The sequence below is a fragment of the Notolabrus celidotus genome, chromosome 11 (genome assembly GCF_009762535.1).
Source record: "Notolabrus celidotus isolate fNotCel1 chromosome 11, fNotCel1.pri, whole genome shotgun sequence".
In the NCBI taxonomy this organism is placed as follows: domain Eukaryota; kingdom Metazoa; phylum Chordata; class Actinopteri; order Labriformes; family Labridae; genus Notolabrus; species Notolabrus celidotus.
The window spans coordinates 25,858,674-25,880,149 of record NC_048282.1 but is presented as its reverse complement, the minus strand read 5'-3'; the positions used below and the strand labels follow the sequence as shown (position 1 = coordinate 25,880,149).

Below are 21,476 nucleotides of genomic sequence, written 5' to 3'. Positions count from 1 at the left end.
ATTGTATTGTAAACAACTGGCAAATAAGGTTGATTACACATATCTTAATTGATACAAATTGTAATTTGTATGGCTTAAATATCAAGATTTCACAGAATTGTGGAATGCATGAATGTTGAATATGAGTAATATAAAAATGTTGGCAGAACAGGTGCCAGTCTGTTGTTGCTCTGGAATTAGACAAGTCATATCATAGGTAGAAAATGGCAGAAAGTACCCCTCTCTCACATCCCTGAATCTACAGTAAATCATCAGGAAGCTGACATTCAGATTAACCTTCAACAAAACGGCATGTCTAACCGAAGACGCACAGGCTTTCAGTGTCTCGTTAAGTTGTCTGTCTCTCTCGAGTAGCAGGATGCCTTGTGCACAGCTGCACTCTGCTCCGGATGCAGCGAGAAGAGCACATACAATAACAAAAAAAAGACAGACAGTAGGCTAGGGTTTTTTTTACACAACAGTATTATCTTCTCTACGATGAAAGGTTTCATACACACATGTGAGCTCATAGCTGTCATTTGATACTCCTTGAGAGTTCAAATTGGCCTGGGCGGCTCATTAATCTACAGGAATAGAATATGAGGGGTTTTACTGGAAGTGTGTTCCTTTGGGGAATGGTTTGGCCTGCTGTGTTTACCCTTTATCAATGGCTGTAAGAGAATTATGTCCATCAACTGTGGAAACAGCACTCTGGTTTGTTGCTGAATGTAAAAGGGAGAGAAGTGTAATATTTTGTCTTGATCGATGTGTATTTTGCACATCTTTCCTCCAAGGTTGGTTCCTTTTTCTTTCTCAGTTTTCTCTTCTTGCTGCTTCATGCCCCATTCTTGCCCACAAAGTAACTGGCACAGAGTCTATACTAGGGATGTAAACAATTAATCCAGTATGATTAATTGATTGTTAAGAAATTGCTCGAAACACACATTTCTGTTTTCAATTTTCCGTCACGTCACAAACATTATGTGGTCTCATATACATTCATCTATCAGGGAGGTATTTTAAGTGTAAAGCATGTTTCGATGTGAATCAGCTGTTAAAGGTGTTGAGCACAGAGCACAGACGCTCAGCTGGGGGCTGCAGCTGTGTGTCAGGTCTTCTCAAGCGCTTTTTAAAGAGGATCAATACGCACCTGCTGCCAACAACGACACGGACACGAAGGTTGACAACTTTAAGCAGGACATTTCCCCACCTTTGGATACAAAACTAACAGACTGGCAGGGATTTCTAGTACGCTATGTTTGCAGACCAGCAACATCAGAGCTGTCTGGGCTTTTCTGCCGCTTTACTAGGTCTGGGCGATAATTCAATAACGCTAATTATCGGGATATAATTTTTCTCAATATAGATATAACACATGTTTGACAAAAAATCGATATATTTAAACACCCGTAATCTAGTAACCTTAAACGGGAGTGCACTACTCACAACAATACTCTATAAACTGATACACAGCACAATGTGATGTATCTTTGTTGTAAATTTAAAGCAAAATATGTAAATAACCTCAATCTGAGAAAAATAAGAATCTACAAACTAAAACTTCACAAAAATCTCGTATTACACAAAAGACCTGCTTCGTACACAGTCAGAAAAGAGGGATTTAAGAAGCTTTCAGAGAACTAACTCCAGATACTAGCGAACAAACAGTCTGATTTCTAAAACTTTCAAAAATCTGCCTTTAAATGTAAATGAATTAATGATTTGATATTTATCGTGATAATTATCAATATCGTCTGATATGAAAAACTTTATCATGATAACTTATTTTTCAATATCGCCCAGCTCTACGCTTTACTGATTATGACCCGGTTGCGCTCCGGGCTGACACCTGACTGCGTACACATGCTCATTTATCTCCATAAGAACGATTAGACAGAAAACTTGACACCGTGAGTCTGAATTACTTTTATGTTCAGTTGTCTTGTTGCAGCAAAACAACAATTAGTAGTCTGAGCCTTCACTTTATATGACTATGTCCACAGAGAATAATTTCTATGAGCCTGATCGTTGATATTCAGTGAGTTAAACATGTTACCTGTATTCAATACCGTCAGTTATATGCATTGTATTGCTATGGAGAATTTAGGGGGAAAACCACATATTCTGCATTGTTTTTAACTGGAAAAAACTCAATGTTTTTTTGTTTTTTTTTACATTTTCCAAAGAGCGATCACAAAAAATACTTAAAATGTACATCCCTAGACCATACTATACCATAGTATGGTGCCATAAGATGTAGGACAGAGCAGGATGTGGTCTTGCAGAAAAAAATGGCGGTAACAACCTTGTAAGAAGGCTAGGCAGGTCATGTCATAAACATCAAGGTTTCATTACCAGACTCAGTGGCTTTCAAGTTAAGAAAGTGTGCTTGAACTCTACATCAGGCTGGTGTTTCACATTCTTTATATTGAAGTATCAATATAAACCAAGGCTTGTATGCTTCAAACATGCTTTCATGCAATGGCATTTTAACATGAAACTGTTAAACATATTGATAGAAATCATGTAAGAGCATCAGCAGCAGCTCGAAACCAGGAAATTATATCTCGACAAAACGAGTGTGATGACTTTTCTCCTCCGCACTGACCTCCGCCATGTATCTTTGACACATGCTTCACTTAAACAGTTTAGGTTAATATGAATGAGCTTCCATGTGTTTTTTTTTTTTTACTCAGTCTTGATCTGTGACTAATTTTGGTGCCTTGGTAAGGGCACCTTTCATCTGTATTCTGGGGGACCACTGCAGTATCAGATCCTGTCCCTGTTACCAAGCTTTCCCTTCAATATTCTGTGTCCATCAAGTATCTATTCCTATCATGTCTGCTTGTATTGTAACATTGGTAGTGTTATGAACTTACATAGAGGTCTGCTTAATGAAGGTTTGATTTTTACATAAATCTTCAGTGTCAAATCATTTATCTTATTGCAGATATGTATTGGTATAGTTGTATTAGTGGGCTTACAGGTAAAGACGGTAAAGTTGATCCCAGTTTGAGTTGATATAAAACCAGTTAAACCACTTCACATTTTGTACGATCCCCGAAAAAAAGAAAATAATAATAATTTTTTAACTGTAAAACTATCCACCTAGTGTTTATTTGGTCACACTTTTTATGGATTTTCTTTTGCATGTTTTTTGCGTCAAAAATACTTTAAAAATGTATTATAACCAGATTTTTATCAATAATGTAAGAGGAGTCTTAAAAAAACAGCCACAGTTTTGCATTGCATATCACAAAAGTATATGTGACATTTCCGCACTATAATGCCTACATAAACTTAACCTATTACACGTACTCTGTTGAGTCATTTACCAACTTTACCCCAACCCTTGCCAGCAGTGATCAAACCCAGGGAAATTTGTATTCTTATTCACATTTATGGTGTGTTTAATTCATCCATCTGTCTGGGGCATCAAGAGAAACACAACATGATAAAGCAGAAAAGGAAGTTTTTGTCATTAATGTTGTTTGCAAATTGTTTTTAATCAGCACAGCATATGATAACATAACATGACTTATACTTAATACATTATATAAACAGAATGCGCTTTCTGTACGAACCACGAATGAAAGCTGTTTAACAATGAAGGAAAGGACTCCCATGAGTTAAAAGCTTATACTTCTACACGACATAAGATACATCTTTTGAGAGTCTCGGTGTCAAAAATATCATTTGAGTTCATTAAACCAGAGCCAAATGCAATGTAGCCCTACACAACAGTTACAAAGTAGACCACCTAAACAAAATAACAAAAAGAACAAGACAGATTTAACGAACATACAGATAAACAGATTTAAAGTTTTTTACCGACAATTACACACAAAAAAGTCCATAAACTCTTATCTTACTCCACCTTTTCTATTGTTCATCCCCACATGAAGTACCTCAACTGGGACCAAAACACAAAACAACAAAAAAACAAACAAACAGACACATAGGTACAAAACCAATCTCCCCACAAATGAATAATGATAATAATAATAATAATAATAATAATAATAATAATATCTAGAGAAGTTCATTTCCTGGCAGAAAATGCTTTGAAATGCTGAAGCATAAGGCTGAAAGCTGTGAAACACTGCTGAAAATGTAGAAATGTGAAATAAGGACAAAACCTACAAAAGTTATAAAGAGCAGAATACATAGAATGTTCTTAAACATGTGAAGTAGAAGAAGTAGAAGTAGTGGAGGTGGTAGAAGTAGTTGAAGTAGAAGTAGTGGAGGTGGTAGAAGTAGTTGAAGTAGAAGAAGTGGAGGTGGTATAAGTAGTGGAAGTAGTAGAAGTAGAAGAAGTGAAGGTGGTAGTAGTTAAAGTGGTGGACTTCCCATCTGTTTCAATGTTAAAAAAAGATTAAATAAAGTTGAATAATTCAAAAAGTACAAGAGACGGAAATGTGAAGAGTGAGGTGGCGTGTCCACTGCCGCCGTTTTTTGCGCTGGGAGCGCTCATAACCCCAGTTTCAGAGTGCTTATCACCAGCGTCTACTGTTACTAGGTAACGAAAGTTGAAAAAAAGTCACTTCCGCGTCCGTCAGGTCTGTTTTAAAATACTTTGTATGCTTCAAACATGCTTTCATGCAATGGCATTTTAACATGAAACTGTAAAACATATTGATAGAAATCGTGTAAGAGCATCAGCAGCAGCTCTAAACCAGGAAATTATATCTCGACAAAACGATTGTGATGACTTTTCTCCTCTGCACTGACCTCCGCCATTGTGTTGACCAAGATGATTGCAGAAGTCGCGCCCCTTCTTAATTCTGATTGGTCGGTGATCTATAAGTGACATTGATGAGTGCGGCGGTGTTCCAAAAGTTGAAATATTTTCAACTGAGAGCGCTCAGAGCACTGCGACTAAATTCAGCTGATGCTGAGGGCGCTGAGCACTGAAAATGCTGAATCACATTGAGTTTGAATAGAAAATGGCAGCTGCCAGCACCAAAAACGCAGGCAGTGGACTCAGCATTTCAACATAATGGTGATAAAGAAATAGAATGAAGACAAATAAGAAGAATAGGTGTGGTTGTTGACTCTTCTTAGTATTTATAGAGCCTCCATCTTCAAGTCACACATAGTGCTTTGTCTGCTGTCTGTCTCTACTTATGTAAAACACAACCCAGAAACGGTTGACCTTTCAACTCTGACAGACACATCTCCAGATTTTTGCCCATACATAAACATATCCTGCCTCTTATAGTCAAAAGGTCAAATAATTTATGACTTTGTTGGATTATTTAAAGTAAACCTGAAAGGGCTGCTCAATTAGTCAATTTGTAGATCAATATGGCGGCCATTTTTGAAAGCAAATCATTGTAATTGTTTCATTTTTGTTAGCACTAGCTGCTCTGGGGCTGACTCTTCAAGATGTGTTATCTTTGTGTCATCTCCGTTGCCATCAAGCTTGACAGAAGACAGGTGTCGACAGTATTTCGAATGGTAATCTGTCTGCGTATGAGCAGTCATGAAACTTGAAGGGCTGATGTGTTGACCTGCATTCATCAGCAAAAAGCTGCGTACATCCTGGAAATTATTTTTGAACCAATCAAGAAACCAGTTGGTCGTGTTGTTGTTTGAGCGTGCATGTGCACAGAATTATCTGCACACATCTGCGGAGAGTGTCATCTCTATGATCTGCTTTTTTCCATTCCTTCTGTAGAAGACCAGCACATGCTTTCTCACTGTAGACATCCAAACTCCACCCTCAGCTTATTTTACATATATTCCAACACATTTATGGGTCAGTGTCGTGTTTGATGGGTTACATCTGCATTAAAACATTTAGGAAAGGATCAGGTTGTCTCTTTAATGTAAGCACAGTTCCATAGATGACCTGCTATATTTACAATGTGTTGGAAAGGGGAACAAAATCCATGAGCTGCATGACAGATATTTGTCAGGGGGAAAAGTCCTGTGTTTGACTTCACACGACATGATATGAAAGAAGCCGATATGGATCAGCTGATGTGTGAGTGCACACGGAAACATTGTCACGCTGTGTGCTGCGGTCACTCAAAATTAGATTTTTGTTTGATTAAAAATGATGGCTTCAGTGTTTTTTTAATCGCTGCTTCTCTAATGATTATTTTTTAGATATAGACTGATTAATCAGGTTGATTAATGACATCTTGGAAAAAATCAGCATCGGTCAATACCTGTGCTCACTAGGATCATTAAAAGATAAAACAAATAGTATCTGCAGACAGTGCAAAAGACTCAGTGTGGCTGCTGTCGAGTAATCTTGACTTCCCCCTAATGATAACACACCCTTCCCTTCCTAAATGACAGCATATCAAATCTGAAACAGTTGCTGGCTGGTGTTGAATATATATTCTGTTATGATTTGCAGAATAATGCAGTTTTGTATTACTTTTGTCTTCTTGTTCTGAAATCTATAGCACAGCAATACGTTTTCTGCGTCATGACTGAATGAAAAATGCATCTAACATGTTTTACTGGCTAAGATAACCATGTATATAATATTGTAATGTGCATAGAATGATGGATTGTACAATGGTTATTATTATATAACAAAACCATGATATCAGCATTATACATCGGCCAATGTGCTCCCTTGATATCGGCATTGGCCATTATAGTAAAATATCGGTCAACCACTTTACATTTTTTACTATTGATTAGTGTTAGGATTATTTATTACAGTAGTCCTTTTCTGTTAAAGTGTTAAAAAAACAGTGAAAGATGCTTGCTTTACAGTTTATTTTCTGTTTATCACAATATATTCAGTTTACAATCAGGTATTAGGATTCAAAAGCAGCAAAAAGACTAATCTTGAGAGCTTGATCAAGCAATTGTGTGTTTGAAAAAACATTACAGTGATTACTTAATCATCAAAATAGGTGTCAGTTTTTTTCAGTCAACTAATACTTGCAACTCTAAATGGTGTCATGATACGCACAATCCAGTTAATAAATAACAATATCTTTCATTAGTAATATGCAGCTCTGATCTCCCCGTGCTACACAACTAATGCACTTTGTTGTAAATCTGTTGTACATCTAAGAATTTAAAGGTGTTGTGCAGGTTATAATGTTGACATGGGTGAGAGGAAGGGGCTTATAATCAAAGTTTTTTTCTGAAGTCTGGACATGACATTCTAAAAGTTGGCACAAAATATTCCATCAGATAGGTAATGTCATTCACTCAATCACTTCTTCTTTGAATTTGTCATGCATTAACAAGAGGAATGTGACCGGTAATTGTTTCTCAACTCAACTTTATTTATACAGCACCTTTCATACATAAAAAAAACATGCAGCCGTAAGTGCTTCACAAAATAACAGAGAGACAGAAAACAACAGCAATGGTAAAATTATAAAAGGTGTGATTATAAATAAAATACTTGGAAAAAAATAAAAATAAAATACAGTCAAATTAATAAAATAAGTAATAGTGGAAAGAAAAGTTAAAAATTAGGTAGCGTTTACAAGATCAGAAGAATACAAGAAACAAATAGATAAATAAATAATTAAATAAGATAAATAAATGTTAAAGCAATGATTAAGATAATAATTAAAATAATAATGTTGTCCAGGGCTAAAAATAAATTACTCCAAATTAAAAGCTAGATTAAAAAGGGAAGTCTTTTCTGATATTCATTAGCTTGTAATTATTGTCTGGTTAGTCACTTGTTTGGTGTATAAAATATCAGAGACTAGTGTGAAAATATCCATAAGGAAAAATGTGAAATCTCTAAATGATTTATTTTTCTTACAAATAGTTGAAGGCAAAAAATGTTTGTTTTTTTTGTATTGCAATTTATAATCCTTTAAAACAGAAAAAAAAGACAAATGTTTGACAGATTTTCTTGATGTTCGACTTAATAAGACACAGCTGAGAGCTGGTTACGCTCTGGGCCGCTTTTTGGAAACTGTATTGAGACATATATAAATTTATGACTCTTTTCTTTTGTTAAATGACCAAAAGTCTTGCATGTTAAGCTTTGTTCTTGAAATTATGTCTTTAGAAATAGTTATTCTGGTCAATACAGCTGCTTACTAATCACAAATGTAAAGGGAAAACCAGAGAGGAAGGAATGGTGAGGCAGGCAGGACAGAGCGCAGCAGGAAGTATGGGAGTATGTTGTCAGATACCTTTCTCTCATCTCCTGCAGTAAGATCACACCTTTGGCTATCTCTTTATTTCCTGCATCTGTCTGAGCCAGACTCCAAATATTTGGACTCAAGTGACTTATAGTGTCGTCTGACAGATCAACCCGTCACAGCCGACTCACTCTCAGCGGAAGTCTGCTGGTCCTTCTTTGCTGGGTAAAGTAAACTGAGATATGATGTATTGTAAAAAGCTCAGCTTCGGTTGAATCCAGCTTGAGAAGACGCACTTGCACATGCTCACCTTCATGCGAGCACAGATGTGGTGTGTAGGCGACAAAAGCACAGGATGTGTGGTTTCGGGGCAGGAAGAGAAGCAGGAGCTGAAAGAAGTGTGTGTGTGTGTGTGTGTGTGTGTGTGTGTGTGTGTGTGTGTGTGTGTGTGTGTGTGTGTGTGTGTGTGTGTGTGTGTGTGTGTGTGTGTGTGTGTGTGTGTGTGTGTGTGTGTGTGTGTGTGTGTGTGTGTGTGTGTGTGTGTGTGTGTGTGTGTTCAGCAGGAGAGTCCTCACTGTAGGTCTTTGACTGCTGCTAATATGACACTGAGAGGAGCCTGTTGAGCTACTTTACAGCCTACACACTCATAAAGTTTCTGACTGCCTGGTAAGAGAGGCAAGATAAGGGAAGCAAGATAAGGGAGGCAGCTCTGTTGAAGCCGTTGTGATCTGAGTATTTTTAAATTAAGTCCAGTGCTAACAGTACTCAGTATATGACTTAAAGGAGGCTAAATCTGAGCATGGAAACAGGGTACTTTAGTACAGTTAAAGCTGGGGTTGGTAGTCAGATTTAGATACATTTTTTGTTGTACTGGTTAAAATAATCTTTATGTCCCGATGGCAATCAATGCATAATGTGTTCTTGAAAAAGAGCAAAAAAAAAGCTGCTACCTACAGCCGGAGTAAACCTGGGAAAACCCCATAGACTGTATAAATAATGGACGTAGTATCCCCACCCATCTGTTCCTTAGCGCTGTTTTGAAGCCAATCGACAGTGGCAGCCATATTGGAAAAGCGGAAATCAACCAGGCACAGAATGACGTAAGGAGGCAGGGTCTGAGCCTCCTAGCCAACAGCTATGTGTTCCCGTCCGGGAGTCAAGGCAGTCGAGGCAGGGTCTGAGCCTCCTAGCCAACAGCTATGTGTTCCCGTCCGGGAGTCAAGGCAGTCATGTCCTTATTTGGGCAAAAACTCGTAATCTTAATTTCTTCTGAACCGTCGCGTTAGAAAACAATTCACCCCTCGTACAGTGTGTGCCATTAAAGAAATTAGCTACGTAGAGGCAAGCCGTTTTTTGAACCAGGCTGTAAACATGTTTATTAATGCTGCAAAGATGGTCTTTTTTGAATTGGCGTCTATGTGGTTCCCGGTGTTTCTGCAGCCAGCCTCAAGCGAATTCTCGATGAATTGCAGTTTATAACACTTCCACACGGGCTTCATATTTTAAGACCGGAAGTTGCCACCAACCAATCCCTGCCATCAGGAGCCAAATTATGAAACCAATCAAATCCTGTCCTGCCGTTCTGCCCGCCTCCTGCACGTAGATTTCATGTTTGTTTGGGTTTTTAACTTTCACTATGATAATGTTTTGGTGTTTTCTTACCCCTGAGTGAGACATGAGTCGACATAATGCAAAACACAAATGATGTGCTGAGGACTGGCTTTTAATCAGTCACGATCATACGGTCGCACATCAGTGGGAAGGGGGGGAGGGGATAGACAGAGTCCTGAGGAAATGCTACATCCAAATTCATGCTAGTTTTCCGTGACTACCAACCCTAGCTTTAAGTGTTACCTTTAAACACGCAATGCCTTCAAATTAAAAGCACTTAAAAAGGTAAATCTAAAAGGACCAGCAGTTTTAAGAGATCTTCGTCTCATGGCAAAGTTAAACCAAAACATTTTTAAGGAGGTATGTGTCTTTATTTATGTCAAAGAAGCAAAGAAAAACAAGTTTATTGAGTATGGTCGCGAATCAGCGGTGCTTGTGCATGTGAGCGGGGGCGTTGTTTGGGGGGGGGGGGGGGGGGGTCCTGAGGAATGCTACATTCAAATTCATGCTAGTTTTCCGTGACTACCAACCCTAGCTTTAAGTGGCACAATCATTTCATATAACTACCTCTCTGTTTTTTTTGTTTTTTTTAGTATATATTATTCAAACAATTACAAACATGATAGGCACAAAGATACCTGCATACAACAGACTCGTGTCAGATAAGCTATTTTTGCTTTGCTAGACTTCTATGTTTACAGGCATGCTGAGGTTAATCCGGCGACGGTAACTTCTCCACTGTACATACATACTTATATGTGGTGTGAGTGGTGGTCTCAGCTGCCTTGTTTAATGTGGTCTAGGGGCTTGAAATACTCTAATGTGCTGTGTTAGTGTTTGCTTGAAGCGCAGGGTTCAGAAGGGAGGCAACAAAACTGATTATAGAGACTGAACAATAAAACATTCAGCATGAGTGAATCTGATTAAATTTGATTACATATTAATACTCTTTTTATATTATAGAGGTATATTGTTAGTGTTATAGTTGTCCACATGTTCTTTAAACAACAATCTAAAAACCCATTGTCATGACAGTTTCCATCAAACAGATATTATGAAGCATATTTCTATGTAATGTACATTGTTTGTTTTAATTCACACAGTATTTTGCATCTAGCAAGTCTCCATTCATCACTTATTATATCAAGAACATCTTTGTCTGTATAAGGAAATGCCAGCTCTGTGTTTCGATAACATGTGTCTGTCTCTTCAGTTGACATTCGGGAAATCAAGGAGATTCGTCCTGGACAGAAGTCCCGGGACTTTGAGCGCTACGTGGAGGACTCTGCAGGTCGGCTGGACCAGGCTCATTGCTTCGTCATCCTCTATGGCACAGAGTTTCGCCTTAAATCGCTCAGCCTGGCAGGTATGTTTCGACATCAACACAGGTGTACACACACCTTTGGATTGATAGATGGAGGTAATCTTGTTCCAAACAGGAAGGTTACAAATCCATCGTTTCACTCTTAGTGTGACTTCTTTTTCCAACCCTGTTTTGTAGTTATGAGTGTATACATGTTGTATGAGTAAAGATGAAGTGTTGCTGTAATGTTAATGAGGGTGCTTTGACCCTACAATCAATTCAAGGCAGGGTTTTTTTTTGTGCAACATAATCTCAAATGGCTTTAAACTCTGCAGGGTATGTAGCACAAGACCAGCAATGGTCAGTAGTTTGTAAAACATTTTGAAAAATTGAAAAAAAATAAAAAAAATTGTTTTACTATAAATTGAAGGTCCTAATGTCTTTGATGACTGGTCAGTCAAAACAACCTCAGTAAAAAAACATTACCTCAGCCATTTTTTCATAATTTGGTCAATAAAACAGTGATCAATTAACCGGAAAATCATGCCTACTTTGATTGATTCAGATTCTCTCCCTCACTCACCAAATTCAAATCAGGTCTCAAAACCCAACCCACCGATTTACAAAGGCTTTTTACCTATAATTGATTGAGTTTGTCTTGGTTGTTTTTTTGTTTTATTTTATTTTGTTTTGTTTTGTTTTGTTTTGTTTTGTTTTGTTTTGTTTTGATGCTTTCCTTTGATTTTCTATTGGATAACTTATTTTATTTTAAATTGCTTTTATAAATAAAATGTATTATTATTATTATTATTATTATTATTATTGGTTATGAAAGTGATTTGAGGCTGCAGCCCTAGAACAGGGGTTCCCAAAGTGTGGGTCGGGACCCCCTTGGGGGTCGCAAAACACAAATGGGGGGTCGTGAGATGTCTTCCAGAATGTTTTTTTTTTTTTTTAAGATATCTAGAAATAGTGCATTTACCCATTATAGTAAAAAACAATGTAGACAAAAATAGAACCTAAACTTGAAATAAAACCTTGAAAATAGAAAATGTAAGGAGTTTTTCTGCCTTTCTCTGTTGCCAGATGACTCTTAAGTTTAGCATTAGTGAACATTTAATTTTCAAAAGCATCAGTAGTAGAGATAGACCGGTATGGTTTTTCACGGCCGATACCGATTATTAGTAGTCAAAGAGGCCGATAACCCATATTTGGAGCAGATATTCATTTGTAGTAAAAGGGAAAATATTACCGTCAAAATTTTGAATAATACAAACTCCAACACTTAACTTTGTTTAAATGCCTTTTAAACAGTTTTTTAGATTTGCAACATGTTAAAGGTTTTTTTTTATCTTAGACAATAGACATCTTTGTTTTAAAATTCTAAGACAAAGTGCAGGGAGCTCCCAGGCTCAGCAGCATGTCTTATAAAGTTAAATGAAAACTTAAACAAATAAATAGCTCCCTAAAGTTTTCTACAGTAAATAAAGTTTTCCAAAATTTTGATATAACTGAAATGTTAATCTTTCACTTATCTTTGTTTTTAAGGGATATTTCAGTTTTTTGAGTGGGTTTGTGTCAGTTTTTAATCTCTAGTAGTTGTAGGGGCCACAACAGATGCTGCTCAGCTTGTCCCCTGTGATGAGAAACTGCAGGGAGAAATGAAACACAAGCTAGGCTACAGTTTATGCAGACGGTGTCATTACTGGCATGTGATTTAGTGAGTTTTGAGCCAAAATAACCCAGTTTTAAATTGAAGGCCGATGCCGATATGTGTCAAAATGCCAAATATCGGCGCCGGTAATTGGCCTGGTCGATAATCAGCAGCAGCAGGTTAACTCATAACAGCACAGGAAACACAGCCACATGCTCATGTAGGTAGGCTCATTTTCGTTTGTGAACCCCTGCTGTAGAAGACCACACACATCCATAGATGCTTGATTCAGAGGTGTGACTCACTAAAAAAGACGTGGGATCTGAAATTGTTTGATGTTTTGATTTTTTTCCCTCCAGCGACATCTGATGAGGAGATGACCATGTGGGTGAAGGGGTTGAACTGGCTCGTGGCGGACACATTGAAGTCCCCGACACCGCTCCAGATAGAAAGGTATGCTGTTCAAGTGTATGCGAGTACAAAGCTAAAGGTACTGCAATTACACATATGATGCTAACCCTGTATTTCATGTATCCTTTGTTTTTAGATGGTTACGTAAGCAGTTCTATGCTGTTGATCGCAACAGAGAGGACAGGTAAGTGAAAAGATTTCAACTCCAAAGTTAATCCGATCAGCCTCACAGGAAATGGGTGTCATTAGATACAACTCAATTATGTGGTGTGCCATTTATGTCCTTTTCAAAATGTAACCTCTAGAGCAAGAAGGCTGGCTGCAGCAGGCTCGTAGGTGTCTGAGAGAGAGAGAGAGACAGAGAGAGAATGAGAGAGAATGAGAGAGAGCGCGCGCTCTGTTGAGGTGTTACAGAGGAACTAACCTCTCAGCCACACAGCAGCACTTCTTCCTGCAGCAGGAAACAGACTGTAGAGGATGGAGGAGATGTACAGAGATGTTTGTATGTCACATCCCTGACGAAAGCACAAGCCTTTGTTACGCTGCGGGGGTTATTGTCCTCCAGAGCCAGAATTCCAGGCTGTGTAGTAAAAGTGAATCCAAAAAAAAAAAGGAAAAATCAGCAGAACAGGAGAGGTGTTTGTTCTAGGTTTTTGTCTGTGAGATTCTAAATTATATCTCAGCAGGATCTACGTATCACAAATGTGTAGCCTTATCTTATCGTACGTGCGTATCCCTGTTTGTGTTTCCCTCCTCAACAAAATGTGTGTATGTGTTTAGGATATCCTGTAAGGATCTGAAGAGCATGCTGAGCCAGGTCAACTACAGGGTGCCCAACATGAGGTTCCTCCGAGAGAAACTTCCGGTAACCTCCTTCTACTTATCACTCCCCCCTTTCCCCTCCCCTTTCTCACTCCATCCCCCCCTTGCCCACTTCCCTCTCACTATGATGTTTTAGAAGCTAAAAGATTTATGATTTGTCGTTAACGGTCCTTTTTCCTTCTTGTTTTTTTTAGGACTCCGAGCTGAGGAATGGAGACGTGTCCTTCAGCCAGTTTGCCCATCTCTATCGCAGCCTCATGTTCGATGCTCAGAAAAACGTAAGTGCACTGATTTTATGCATGCACAGACCGTTTCTGTCCCAGCACTTTCATCCCTCCCTCCCTCCCCCATCTGATAGTCTTGCCAGCGCACCCTTCCTTGCCCATCTGTCTGTTCTCAAATGGCTCTGAGATCAATATGGACCAGCTAAAAACCCACCAAACCCCTCTGGAGGCCATTAGGACACACACACACACACATACACATACTCTCACACAGATGAGGAGGCAGGCAGGCAGGCAGGCAGGCAGGCAGGCAGGCAGGCGGGCTGGGGTCAGATTTAATGGATGACCTCATACCATCCCATGGCTAAACATGTAGCCCCACAGCAGGATGTCTATTAACATGACTGACACACTGAAAGGACGTCACTTTAATTAATTAATTAACTCAGATTTTCCCTTTTTGTGTATTCTTTCAGGTGGAGATCCCGTTTCTGCAGAGGTAAGTCAAACCTAAACACACACACGCATACACATACACACACACACACATACAATGAATATCTGCAGCGACACAGATCTGTGTTTACTGAAGCGAACCATTACTTCCCTCTGCTAGGTTCATTGACAGACCAGAACAGAGGATCTCCCTCGATGACTTCAAAAACTTCCTCCTCGAGTCTCAAAAGGTGACAACGACGCACAAGAATCAGGTTCTTTGTTGTTTTTGTGTTTACCTGCACGCTCTAATACATGTGTGTTGGCATGTGAAACCAGGAAATGTGGGCGTCGGACAACAACAAGGTTCAGGAGTTTATGTTCGGCTACCTGAAAGACCCCCTGAGAGAAGTGGAGCAGCCTTATTTCTACCAAGATGAGGTAAACAGAAGCTCTTGCCCCACCTCACTCTCTTTTTCTACCCTTTTTCCTTGTTTGTCTCGTGTGAGGGTCTTTTCTCGCTAACGGAAAAAAATGTATAGCTCTTTGTCTGAGCTATGGTTTCCAGTGCCCCCACCGAGTAGTGGTGGAGGCGGGCGATGCGTGGAAATTGACATGGATAGCCAAGATCTCAGCCCAAAGCACCTCCTCCCACACACACACAGAAAAGGTTATTGACTGTGGTGCTCAAGAGAGTTGTGCAGAAATACAGAATGCTTTTTGTGGTCACCACGAAGTAATCGTTGACTCCAGACAAGAAGAAGCTTGTACAAACTAGCCTGCAAGAATCCACTCTCTATCTCTCTTTTCTCTGCATTTGGTTATATAACGTTATGGAAGCTGTGCAGGCTTTGGTCATACTGAAAATAACGACTCCAGAAGAAGAAGTGTTAATAAGAGAAAACTATTATTATGGTTGACTCACGCAGGAAAGTTTCTAAAAAAGGCCAGGGTGCAGGATGAAGTCCGTGATTCAGTATTTTTTTTGCAAGCACTCGCTTAAATGAATCCAAAGATCATTTTTCATAACTCAAGGCCTTAACTCTAGCAAGCTCCAGTTATACATACAGTATATACAAACAGACTGTGATGAGTTTAAAACACCCACTCTCATCATGTGAAGCCCACAGGATTTGAAACCTTGTTTGTGTTTTAGGATATGAATTGAGCACCTGAAATATCTTGGTCTTTAATCTTCCTACTCATATTCAAATTAGGGATTTATGATTTTAAAAAATCATCTTTATTTATAGAGTACTTTTCTGGACTCCTGTCACAAAGTGCTCAGAAATAAAACAAAGAAAATAGAAAAGTTATTTTTTTGTGATCAAATTTTTATTTTATTTTTTCTTTACATATAATAAAGTAAAAAAATACAAAAAAATAAGGTATGGATAGACATATGGAAATTACAAAAAATAGAGTACATGTTCACATACCTATACATAGGTTTATATAGAAATACCATGAATACACAATTAAGATAAAATAATAATGATAGTAATAATCATAAAAAAAAATTATATAATAAATTAAAAAAAGGAAATAGAAAAGTTGAAGTCGGGGCTCTGGTGGCCTAGCGGTCTAAGCGCCCCACATACAGAGGCTATAGTCCTCGTTGCAGAGGTCGTAGGTTTGATTCCAGCCTCGACCATTTACTGCATGTCCTCTCCCTCTCTGCTCCCCACATTTCCTGTCTCTCTTCAGCTGTCTTATCCATAAAGGCAAAAATGCCCTAAAAATCTAACTCTGAAAAAAAAAGAAGAAGAAAAAAGGAAAAGTTGAAGTCAATAAAAATCATAAAATCACAGTCACCAGTGACAGGATGGTCAATAATCTCACTTGGGATCAGAAATTGCTCTTTGATAGAAGCGAGTTATAAGAAGAGATTTGAAAGTGGTCCGTGTGTGCATATCGGATTTCTTCAGCAAACTGGTCCTTTTGGGGCTTTGATTGAAAATACTGTCTCTTAGTTTTCAGCTGAGCCTCAGGAACACATAAAAGGGTTCTATCTGAAGGTCCCAGAGTCATATGACCATGAGGTCAGATATATAGCATAAAGAGAAGCCATGTAAATCCATGAACATGCAAGGTCTTAGAATCAATTCTCAAATTACTGGGAGGCAGTGCATGGAGTCTAAAACAGGCATAGTCACTTTTCAGTTCTTTACTATCTGAAGCTGATTTAAGATTTTTGGTTTTAGGCAGGAGACGAAGGTACATAAAATGGTCTCTTTGTCTTTCAAGGATGAAATAATTGTTGCTAAATCCAGGATTTACTTTGTAGACATCTAAAGTATCAGTCAATATGCAAAGTAATACTTCCCCCTTACATGGACATACCACTTCTAATCCCCTACTATAAAACATTAGCCTGGCTATATCAAGCAAATCCTTATTATATTCAGCTAATGAAGATTCTAGATCAGTTCTGCCGAAGGGTCTCTGGCACATCTTTTCTGGTTTTGCCCTGTACTGCACAACTTCTGGACCTCAATTTTTGAGTTTTTCTCGACAGTCTATACCAGAGACATTCAACCATGCCACAACCTGTCCATCTTTGGATGCTCTGCAGAGACTTTCAAGTGGTCGTGTGATATCCAGATTGCTCTACATTTAGGGATGGTGGTTGCTAAAAAACGGATTCTCCTCACATGGAAGTCTACCTCACCACCCTGCTTCTTGCATTGGCTCAAAGACATGCTGTATGTTTTACAAATGGAACAATTGCATCTGCATAAACCCAACACACGGAGTAAATTTGAGAGAGTTTGGGGACCTTTTTCTGGCAAAATGTACCATTAACCCGTCGTCATAGGAGGGATTTGGGGAGCCTAAATTTAGACCTCGTTACACAAAGTATTCACCTATGTCACCTTACCTCACTTCTGAGTTGTTACCTTGGTGATAACAATTTTGAAACACTATTTATGTATCTCTATGAACTGGCAGCACTGTTTTTGTTTATTTGGTTATTAATGTTTGTTTGTTTATCTTTCTCTCTGCTATTACTTATCTGTATCATTGATTGTTTAATGAAGTGTGTTTCAATTAGTATTGTATGGTGCTCTGTTTTCAACATATTTGACTTTGTAAAATCAAAAAACTATAAATAAATTAAAAAAAAAAAAAGATTCTAGATCAATCAGATCTTATTTGCAGGTGTCTTCTGATAGACTTTGCCAACTTTTACGGTTGCACCTGTTAAGAAACATATAACAACTACTTAATGGTAGCTAATAGCTCCAACAGCCTATAAGCTTCACCATGAGAATTTTGACAAGTTGATTTCTTTATAAGGGTGTATTTCAGGTAGAAACAAGCTCCAAGACCTCCAAGAGACACATCTGTTAAAGCTTGAAAGTAAACATTTCAAATCATCCTCACCACTCTCCTCTCTCCCCGCCAGCTCCTGACGTACCTGTTCTCCAAAGAGAACACCATCTGGGACTCATCCTTGGACCAGGTGTGCCCTGATAACATGAACAACCCGCTGTCCCACTACTGGATCTCGTCCTCGCACAACACGTAAGGACACAAGCCTCCGTAGCTTTCTTTCACGCATTTCATCACGTCAAATGAAAGCAGCTGGAATCAGGCCTTGGGAACATGCAAGTCTGCCATCCTTTCCCCTTAAGTCTCTAACCAAAGAGGGCTTTTGAACTCTCCCCATATATCAGATAGAAGTGTATAATTTAACAATCATGTTCCAGAATGAGACTCAGGCGTTTATTTTGGAGGGAAATGTTTTTTTCCTCCAATAGAAAAGTGTGTGAAAGGCAGTTGAAATGATAACCTTCTGTGCGAGATGTGAAACAATACTCGTTGGAGCAGCGGTATGAAAACTTCCCATGCTGCTTTGATAAGGTTTGAATTGACAGACTGAAAGTGTTTACGGCGGTCAACAAAAGAAGGGGGAACCCTTTTGATATGGCAGTGCGAATGTGTTTATACTACCACCATAGTGTGTATGTGTTTACGATGGAGTCCCTTAAGTGTGAATCCTTTGAAAGACTGGTTCAGTGGGAGCGTGTTTGTGTGTTTACAATACACGCATACTTTGACCGAACATGCTTATTTTTAGCTACCTGACGGGAGACCAGTTTTCCAGTGAGTCGTCCCTGGAGGCGTACGCACGCTGTCTGAGGATTGGCTGCCGCTGCATTGAATGTGAGTAAACACACACACACACACACACACACACACACACACACACACACACACACACACACACACACACACACACACACACACACACACACACACACACACACACACACATGCAGTTTTACCCCCATAAAGTCAAACATCCCCACTTGACTTTACACCTCATAATTAACTGTCCAACCCCGGTTTCTTATCCATTGCAGTTCTACTTTAAAAGCAGCTGCCACACCCTCACCCACACACTCGAAACACACACACACTTCAAGTTACACAACAGAGCTGCACATAGCCCTTACACCCGACCCTTGTCAAGCAGGTTCCCATGAATAGGTCTGACTTACAGTGGGTTAAAGGGTCACAGTACCTCAAACAAAAGTAAACAATCATGACGTCAACTTTTTCTCTTCAAGTTCAACCGCCACAAAGCTCCCCTGAAGTTGCATAATACATCTGCACACCCAGTCATCTTTTATGTTGATTTTTCTTAAAGTCACATTACCTGTTTTTTATTTCCAGTGGACTGCTGGGATGGTCCAGATGGAATGCCAGTGATCTACCACGGACACACTCTTACGACCAAAATCAAGTTTTGTGATGTTTTGAACACCATCAAAGAGCACGCCTTCGTCACGTCCGAGTGAGTCTCCACGAGTGTAGCCCGTTTCTTTTCGCAGCTGCCAGTGGCGATCTGAATAAATGATAAGAGATGACAAAGATACAGCAACATGATATAATGTGGACAGACTCGTGACATCACTTGCGATTGTTATGAGAAATTGAGATTAGAAGCTCAACCCGCAGCACAGATAACTAAGGAATTTCTCTTGAAGTTGCGACTCCCAGCATTCTTACCTGTGTCCTTTCCACAGCTATCCCATCATCTTATCCATCGAGGACCACTGCAGCATCGTGCAGCAGAGAAATATGGCCACTCAGTTTAAAAAGGTGTTTGGAGACATGCTGCTGACCAAGGCTGTGGATATCGCTGCAGATGGTTTGCCCTCACCCAACCAGCTCAAGAGAAAGATCCTGATCAAGGTCAGGAACCTCCTTTTTTTTTCTCTCCATATTTCATCTGCACAAAAAGTATGAATATGCTTCATTTATAGTGCTCTGATTATGTAATGTTTGTGATTGTCTATTGCAGCATAAGAAGCTTGCAGAAGGCAGTGCCTACGAGGAGGTGTCAACCTCAACTCCCTACTCTGAGAACGACATCAGCAACTCTATCAAAAATGGCATTCTGTACCTGGAAGACCCCATTAACCATGTAAGCAAGCTGACTGTGTGTGAAGGATTCTTCCATGTGTTTTTTTTATTTTCATAATATAAACACAAAGACACAAAACCATCTCAATATTATATCTGGATCTGTTGATTCGTAGCTTCTTTCCATGATCCTTATAGAAGATCAAAGTCTTCTCGCCCACTTTGGCTAGCTTTTAGAGCGACACATGGATCCTCTAAATATTTAATGGCAGCCATTTAAACCAACTGTCTCCCGTCCTTCATCCTCTCTCCCTCTCTCTTTCCCCCCCAGGAGTGGTACCCCCATTTCTTTGTCCTGACCAGCAGTAAGATCTACTACTCAGAGGAGACCTCCAATAACCAGGGTAACGATGATGAAGAGGAGCACAGAGAGGTCAGTAGCCCTGGTGTGCTGCTGATATACATGCACATGACAGTGATTTGCCCTGATTTTGAAAGTTGCATATGTGCCCATAATCTTTCAATCATCAGGAACTACACGTCAGAAATACAGCATTTAAAATAGCTGACTTCTCCCTTTCCTCTCTCATCTCTCAGGTGTCTAATGGTATGGACCAGCATGTGACAGAGAAATGGTTCCACGGGAAGCTGGGTGCAGGGCGGGATGGGCGGCAGATAGCCGAGAGGTTACTGTCTGAGTACTGCCTGGAAACCGGAGCTCCTGACGGCTCCTTCCTGGTCCGAGAGAGCGAGACCTTCGTCGGAGACTACACTCTGTCTTTCTGGTATGGTGCACAAAAACTGAAACCCTTTGCACAGACTTTGACAGCATTTTTTGGACAGTTCTAAACATCTTTGATATTTATTGTAAGTGAAAAGGTCAGTTAGCGTGTGGTAGTAAACCTCTGTCACCAAGTCTGTTAAGCAGGGTTAACTTCAGCCAATTGACAACGTCACATTTTCTGATCAATCAATGTCATTTTCTCCATGATTGATTTGAACTGGGTTGTTGTCACGGCCTGAAGTGGGACTGTTTACCTTCTCACAAAGGGCTCTGTATGAGTCGAGATACTTCAGAGCCAATCAGTGTGTTTGTATGTTACAGTCAAGGTATGGAAACAATGGTTAATCAATCAGAAGGCATTATCTTATAAGATAAAGATGCTATGGTGTTTGCCAGTATGAAAGCGTACATTTTTTTGTCATCATAATCTGTAATCAAACTTCTAGAGGATGAAGTTGTCATTTTAATCGTTCATCTTTCTTCCTCTCTGCACCAGGCGTTCAGGTCGGGTGCAGCATTGTCGTATCCACTCTCGTCAGGAGGCAGGCAGCCCCAAGTTCTACCTGACTGACAACCTTGTGTTCGATACGCTCTTTGCCCTGATCAACCACTACCAGCAGGTGGCACTGCGCTGCAATGAGTTTGAGATGAAGCTGACGGAGCCGGTGCCTCAGACCAACGCTCATGAGAGCAAAGAGTGAGTATCGAGCGGCATCTTTAGAGAAGAGACAGAATGAAGTATTATTATTTGCTTAAGAAACTTCAGCTTTATTGTATTTCCTTTTATAACGCT

At 39.4% G+C, this 21,476-nt stretch overlaps 1 protein-coding gene across 3 annotated transcripts in view; it reads left to right on the top strand.

Moving 5' to 3' along the window:
- The window catches only part of plcg1 (phospholipase C, gamma 1), a 38,518-nt gene that overhangs the window by 1,952 nt on the left and 15,090 nt on the right, over positions 1-21,476 (top strand). For all 3 annotated transcript variants that reach the window (XM_034695229.1, XM_034695228.1, XM_034695230.1), the window contains exons 3-18: positions 10,888-11,040; positions 12,991-13,084; positions 13,179-13,226; positions 13,823-13,907; positions 14,059-14,142; positions 14,565-14,587; positions 14,705-14,774; positions 14,863-14,964; positions 17,933-18,051; positions 18,608-18,693; positions 19,207-19,327; positions 19,560-19,728; positions 19,838-19,960; positions 20,231-20,332; positions 20,497-20,684; positions 21,180-21,380. In XM_034695229.1, the coding sequence (XP_034551120.1) occupies positions 10,888-11,040; positions 12,991-13,084; positions 13,179-13,226; positions 13,823-13,907; positions 14,059-14,142; positions 14,565-14,587; positions 14,705-14,774; positions 14,863-14,964; positions 17,933-18,051; positions 18,608-18,693; positions 19,207-19,327; positions 19,560-19,728; positions 19,838-19,960; positions 20,231-20,332; positions 20,497-20,684; positions 21,180-21,380 (1,768 nt within the window). The remainder of the gene's footprint in view (positions 1-10,887; positions 11,041-12,990; positions 13,085-13,178; positions 13,227-13,822; positions 13,908-14,058; positions 14,143-14,564; positions 14,588-14,704; positions 14,775-14,862; positions 14,965-17,932; positions 18,052-18,607; positions 18,694-19,206; positions 19,328-19,559; positions 19,729-19,837; positions 19,961-20,230; positions 20,333-20,496; positions 20,685-21,179; positions 21,381-21,476) is intronic.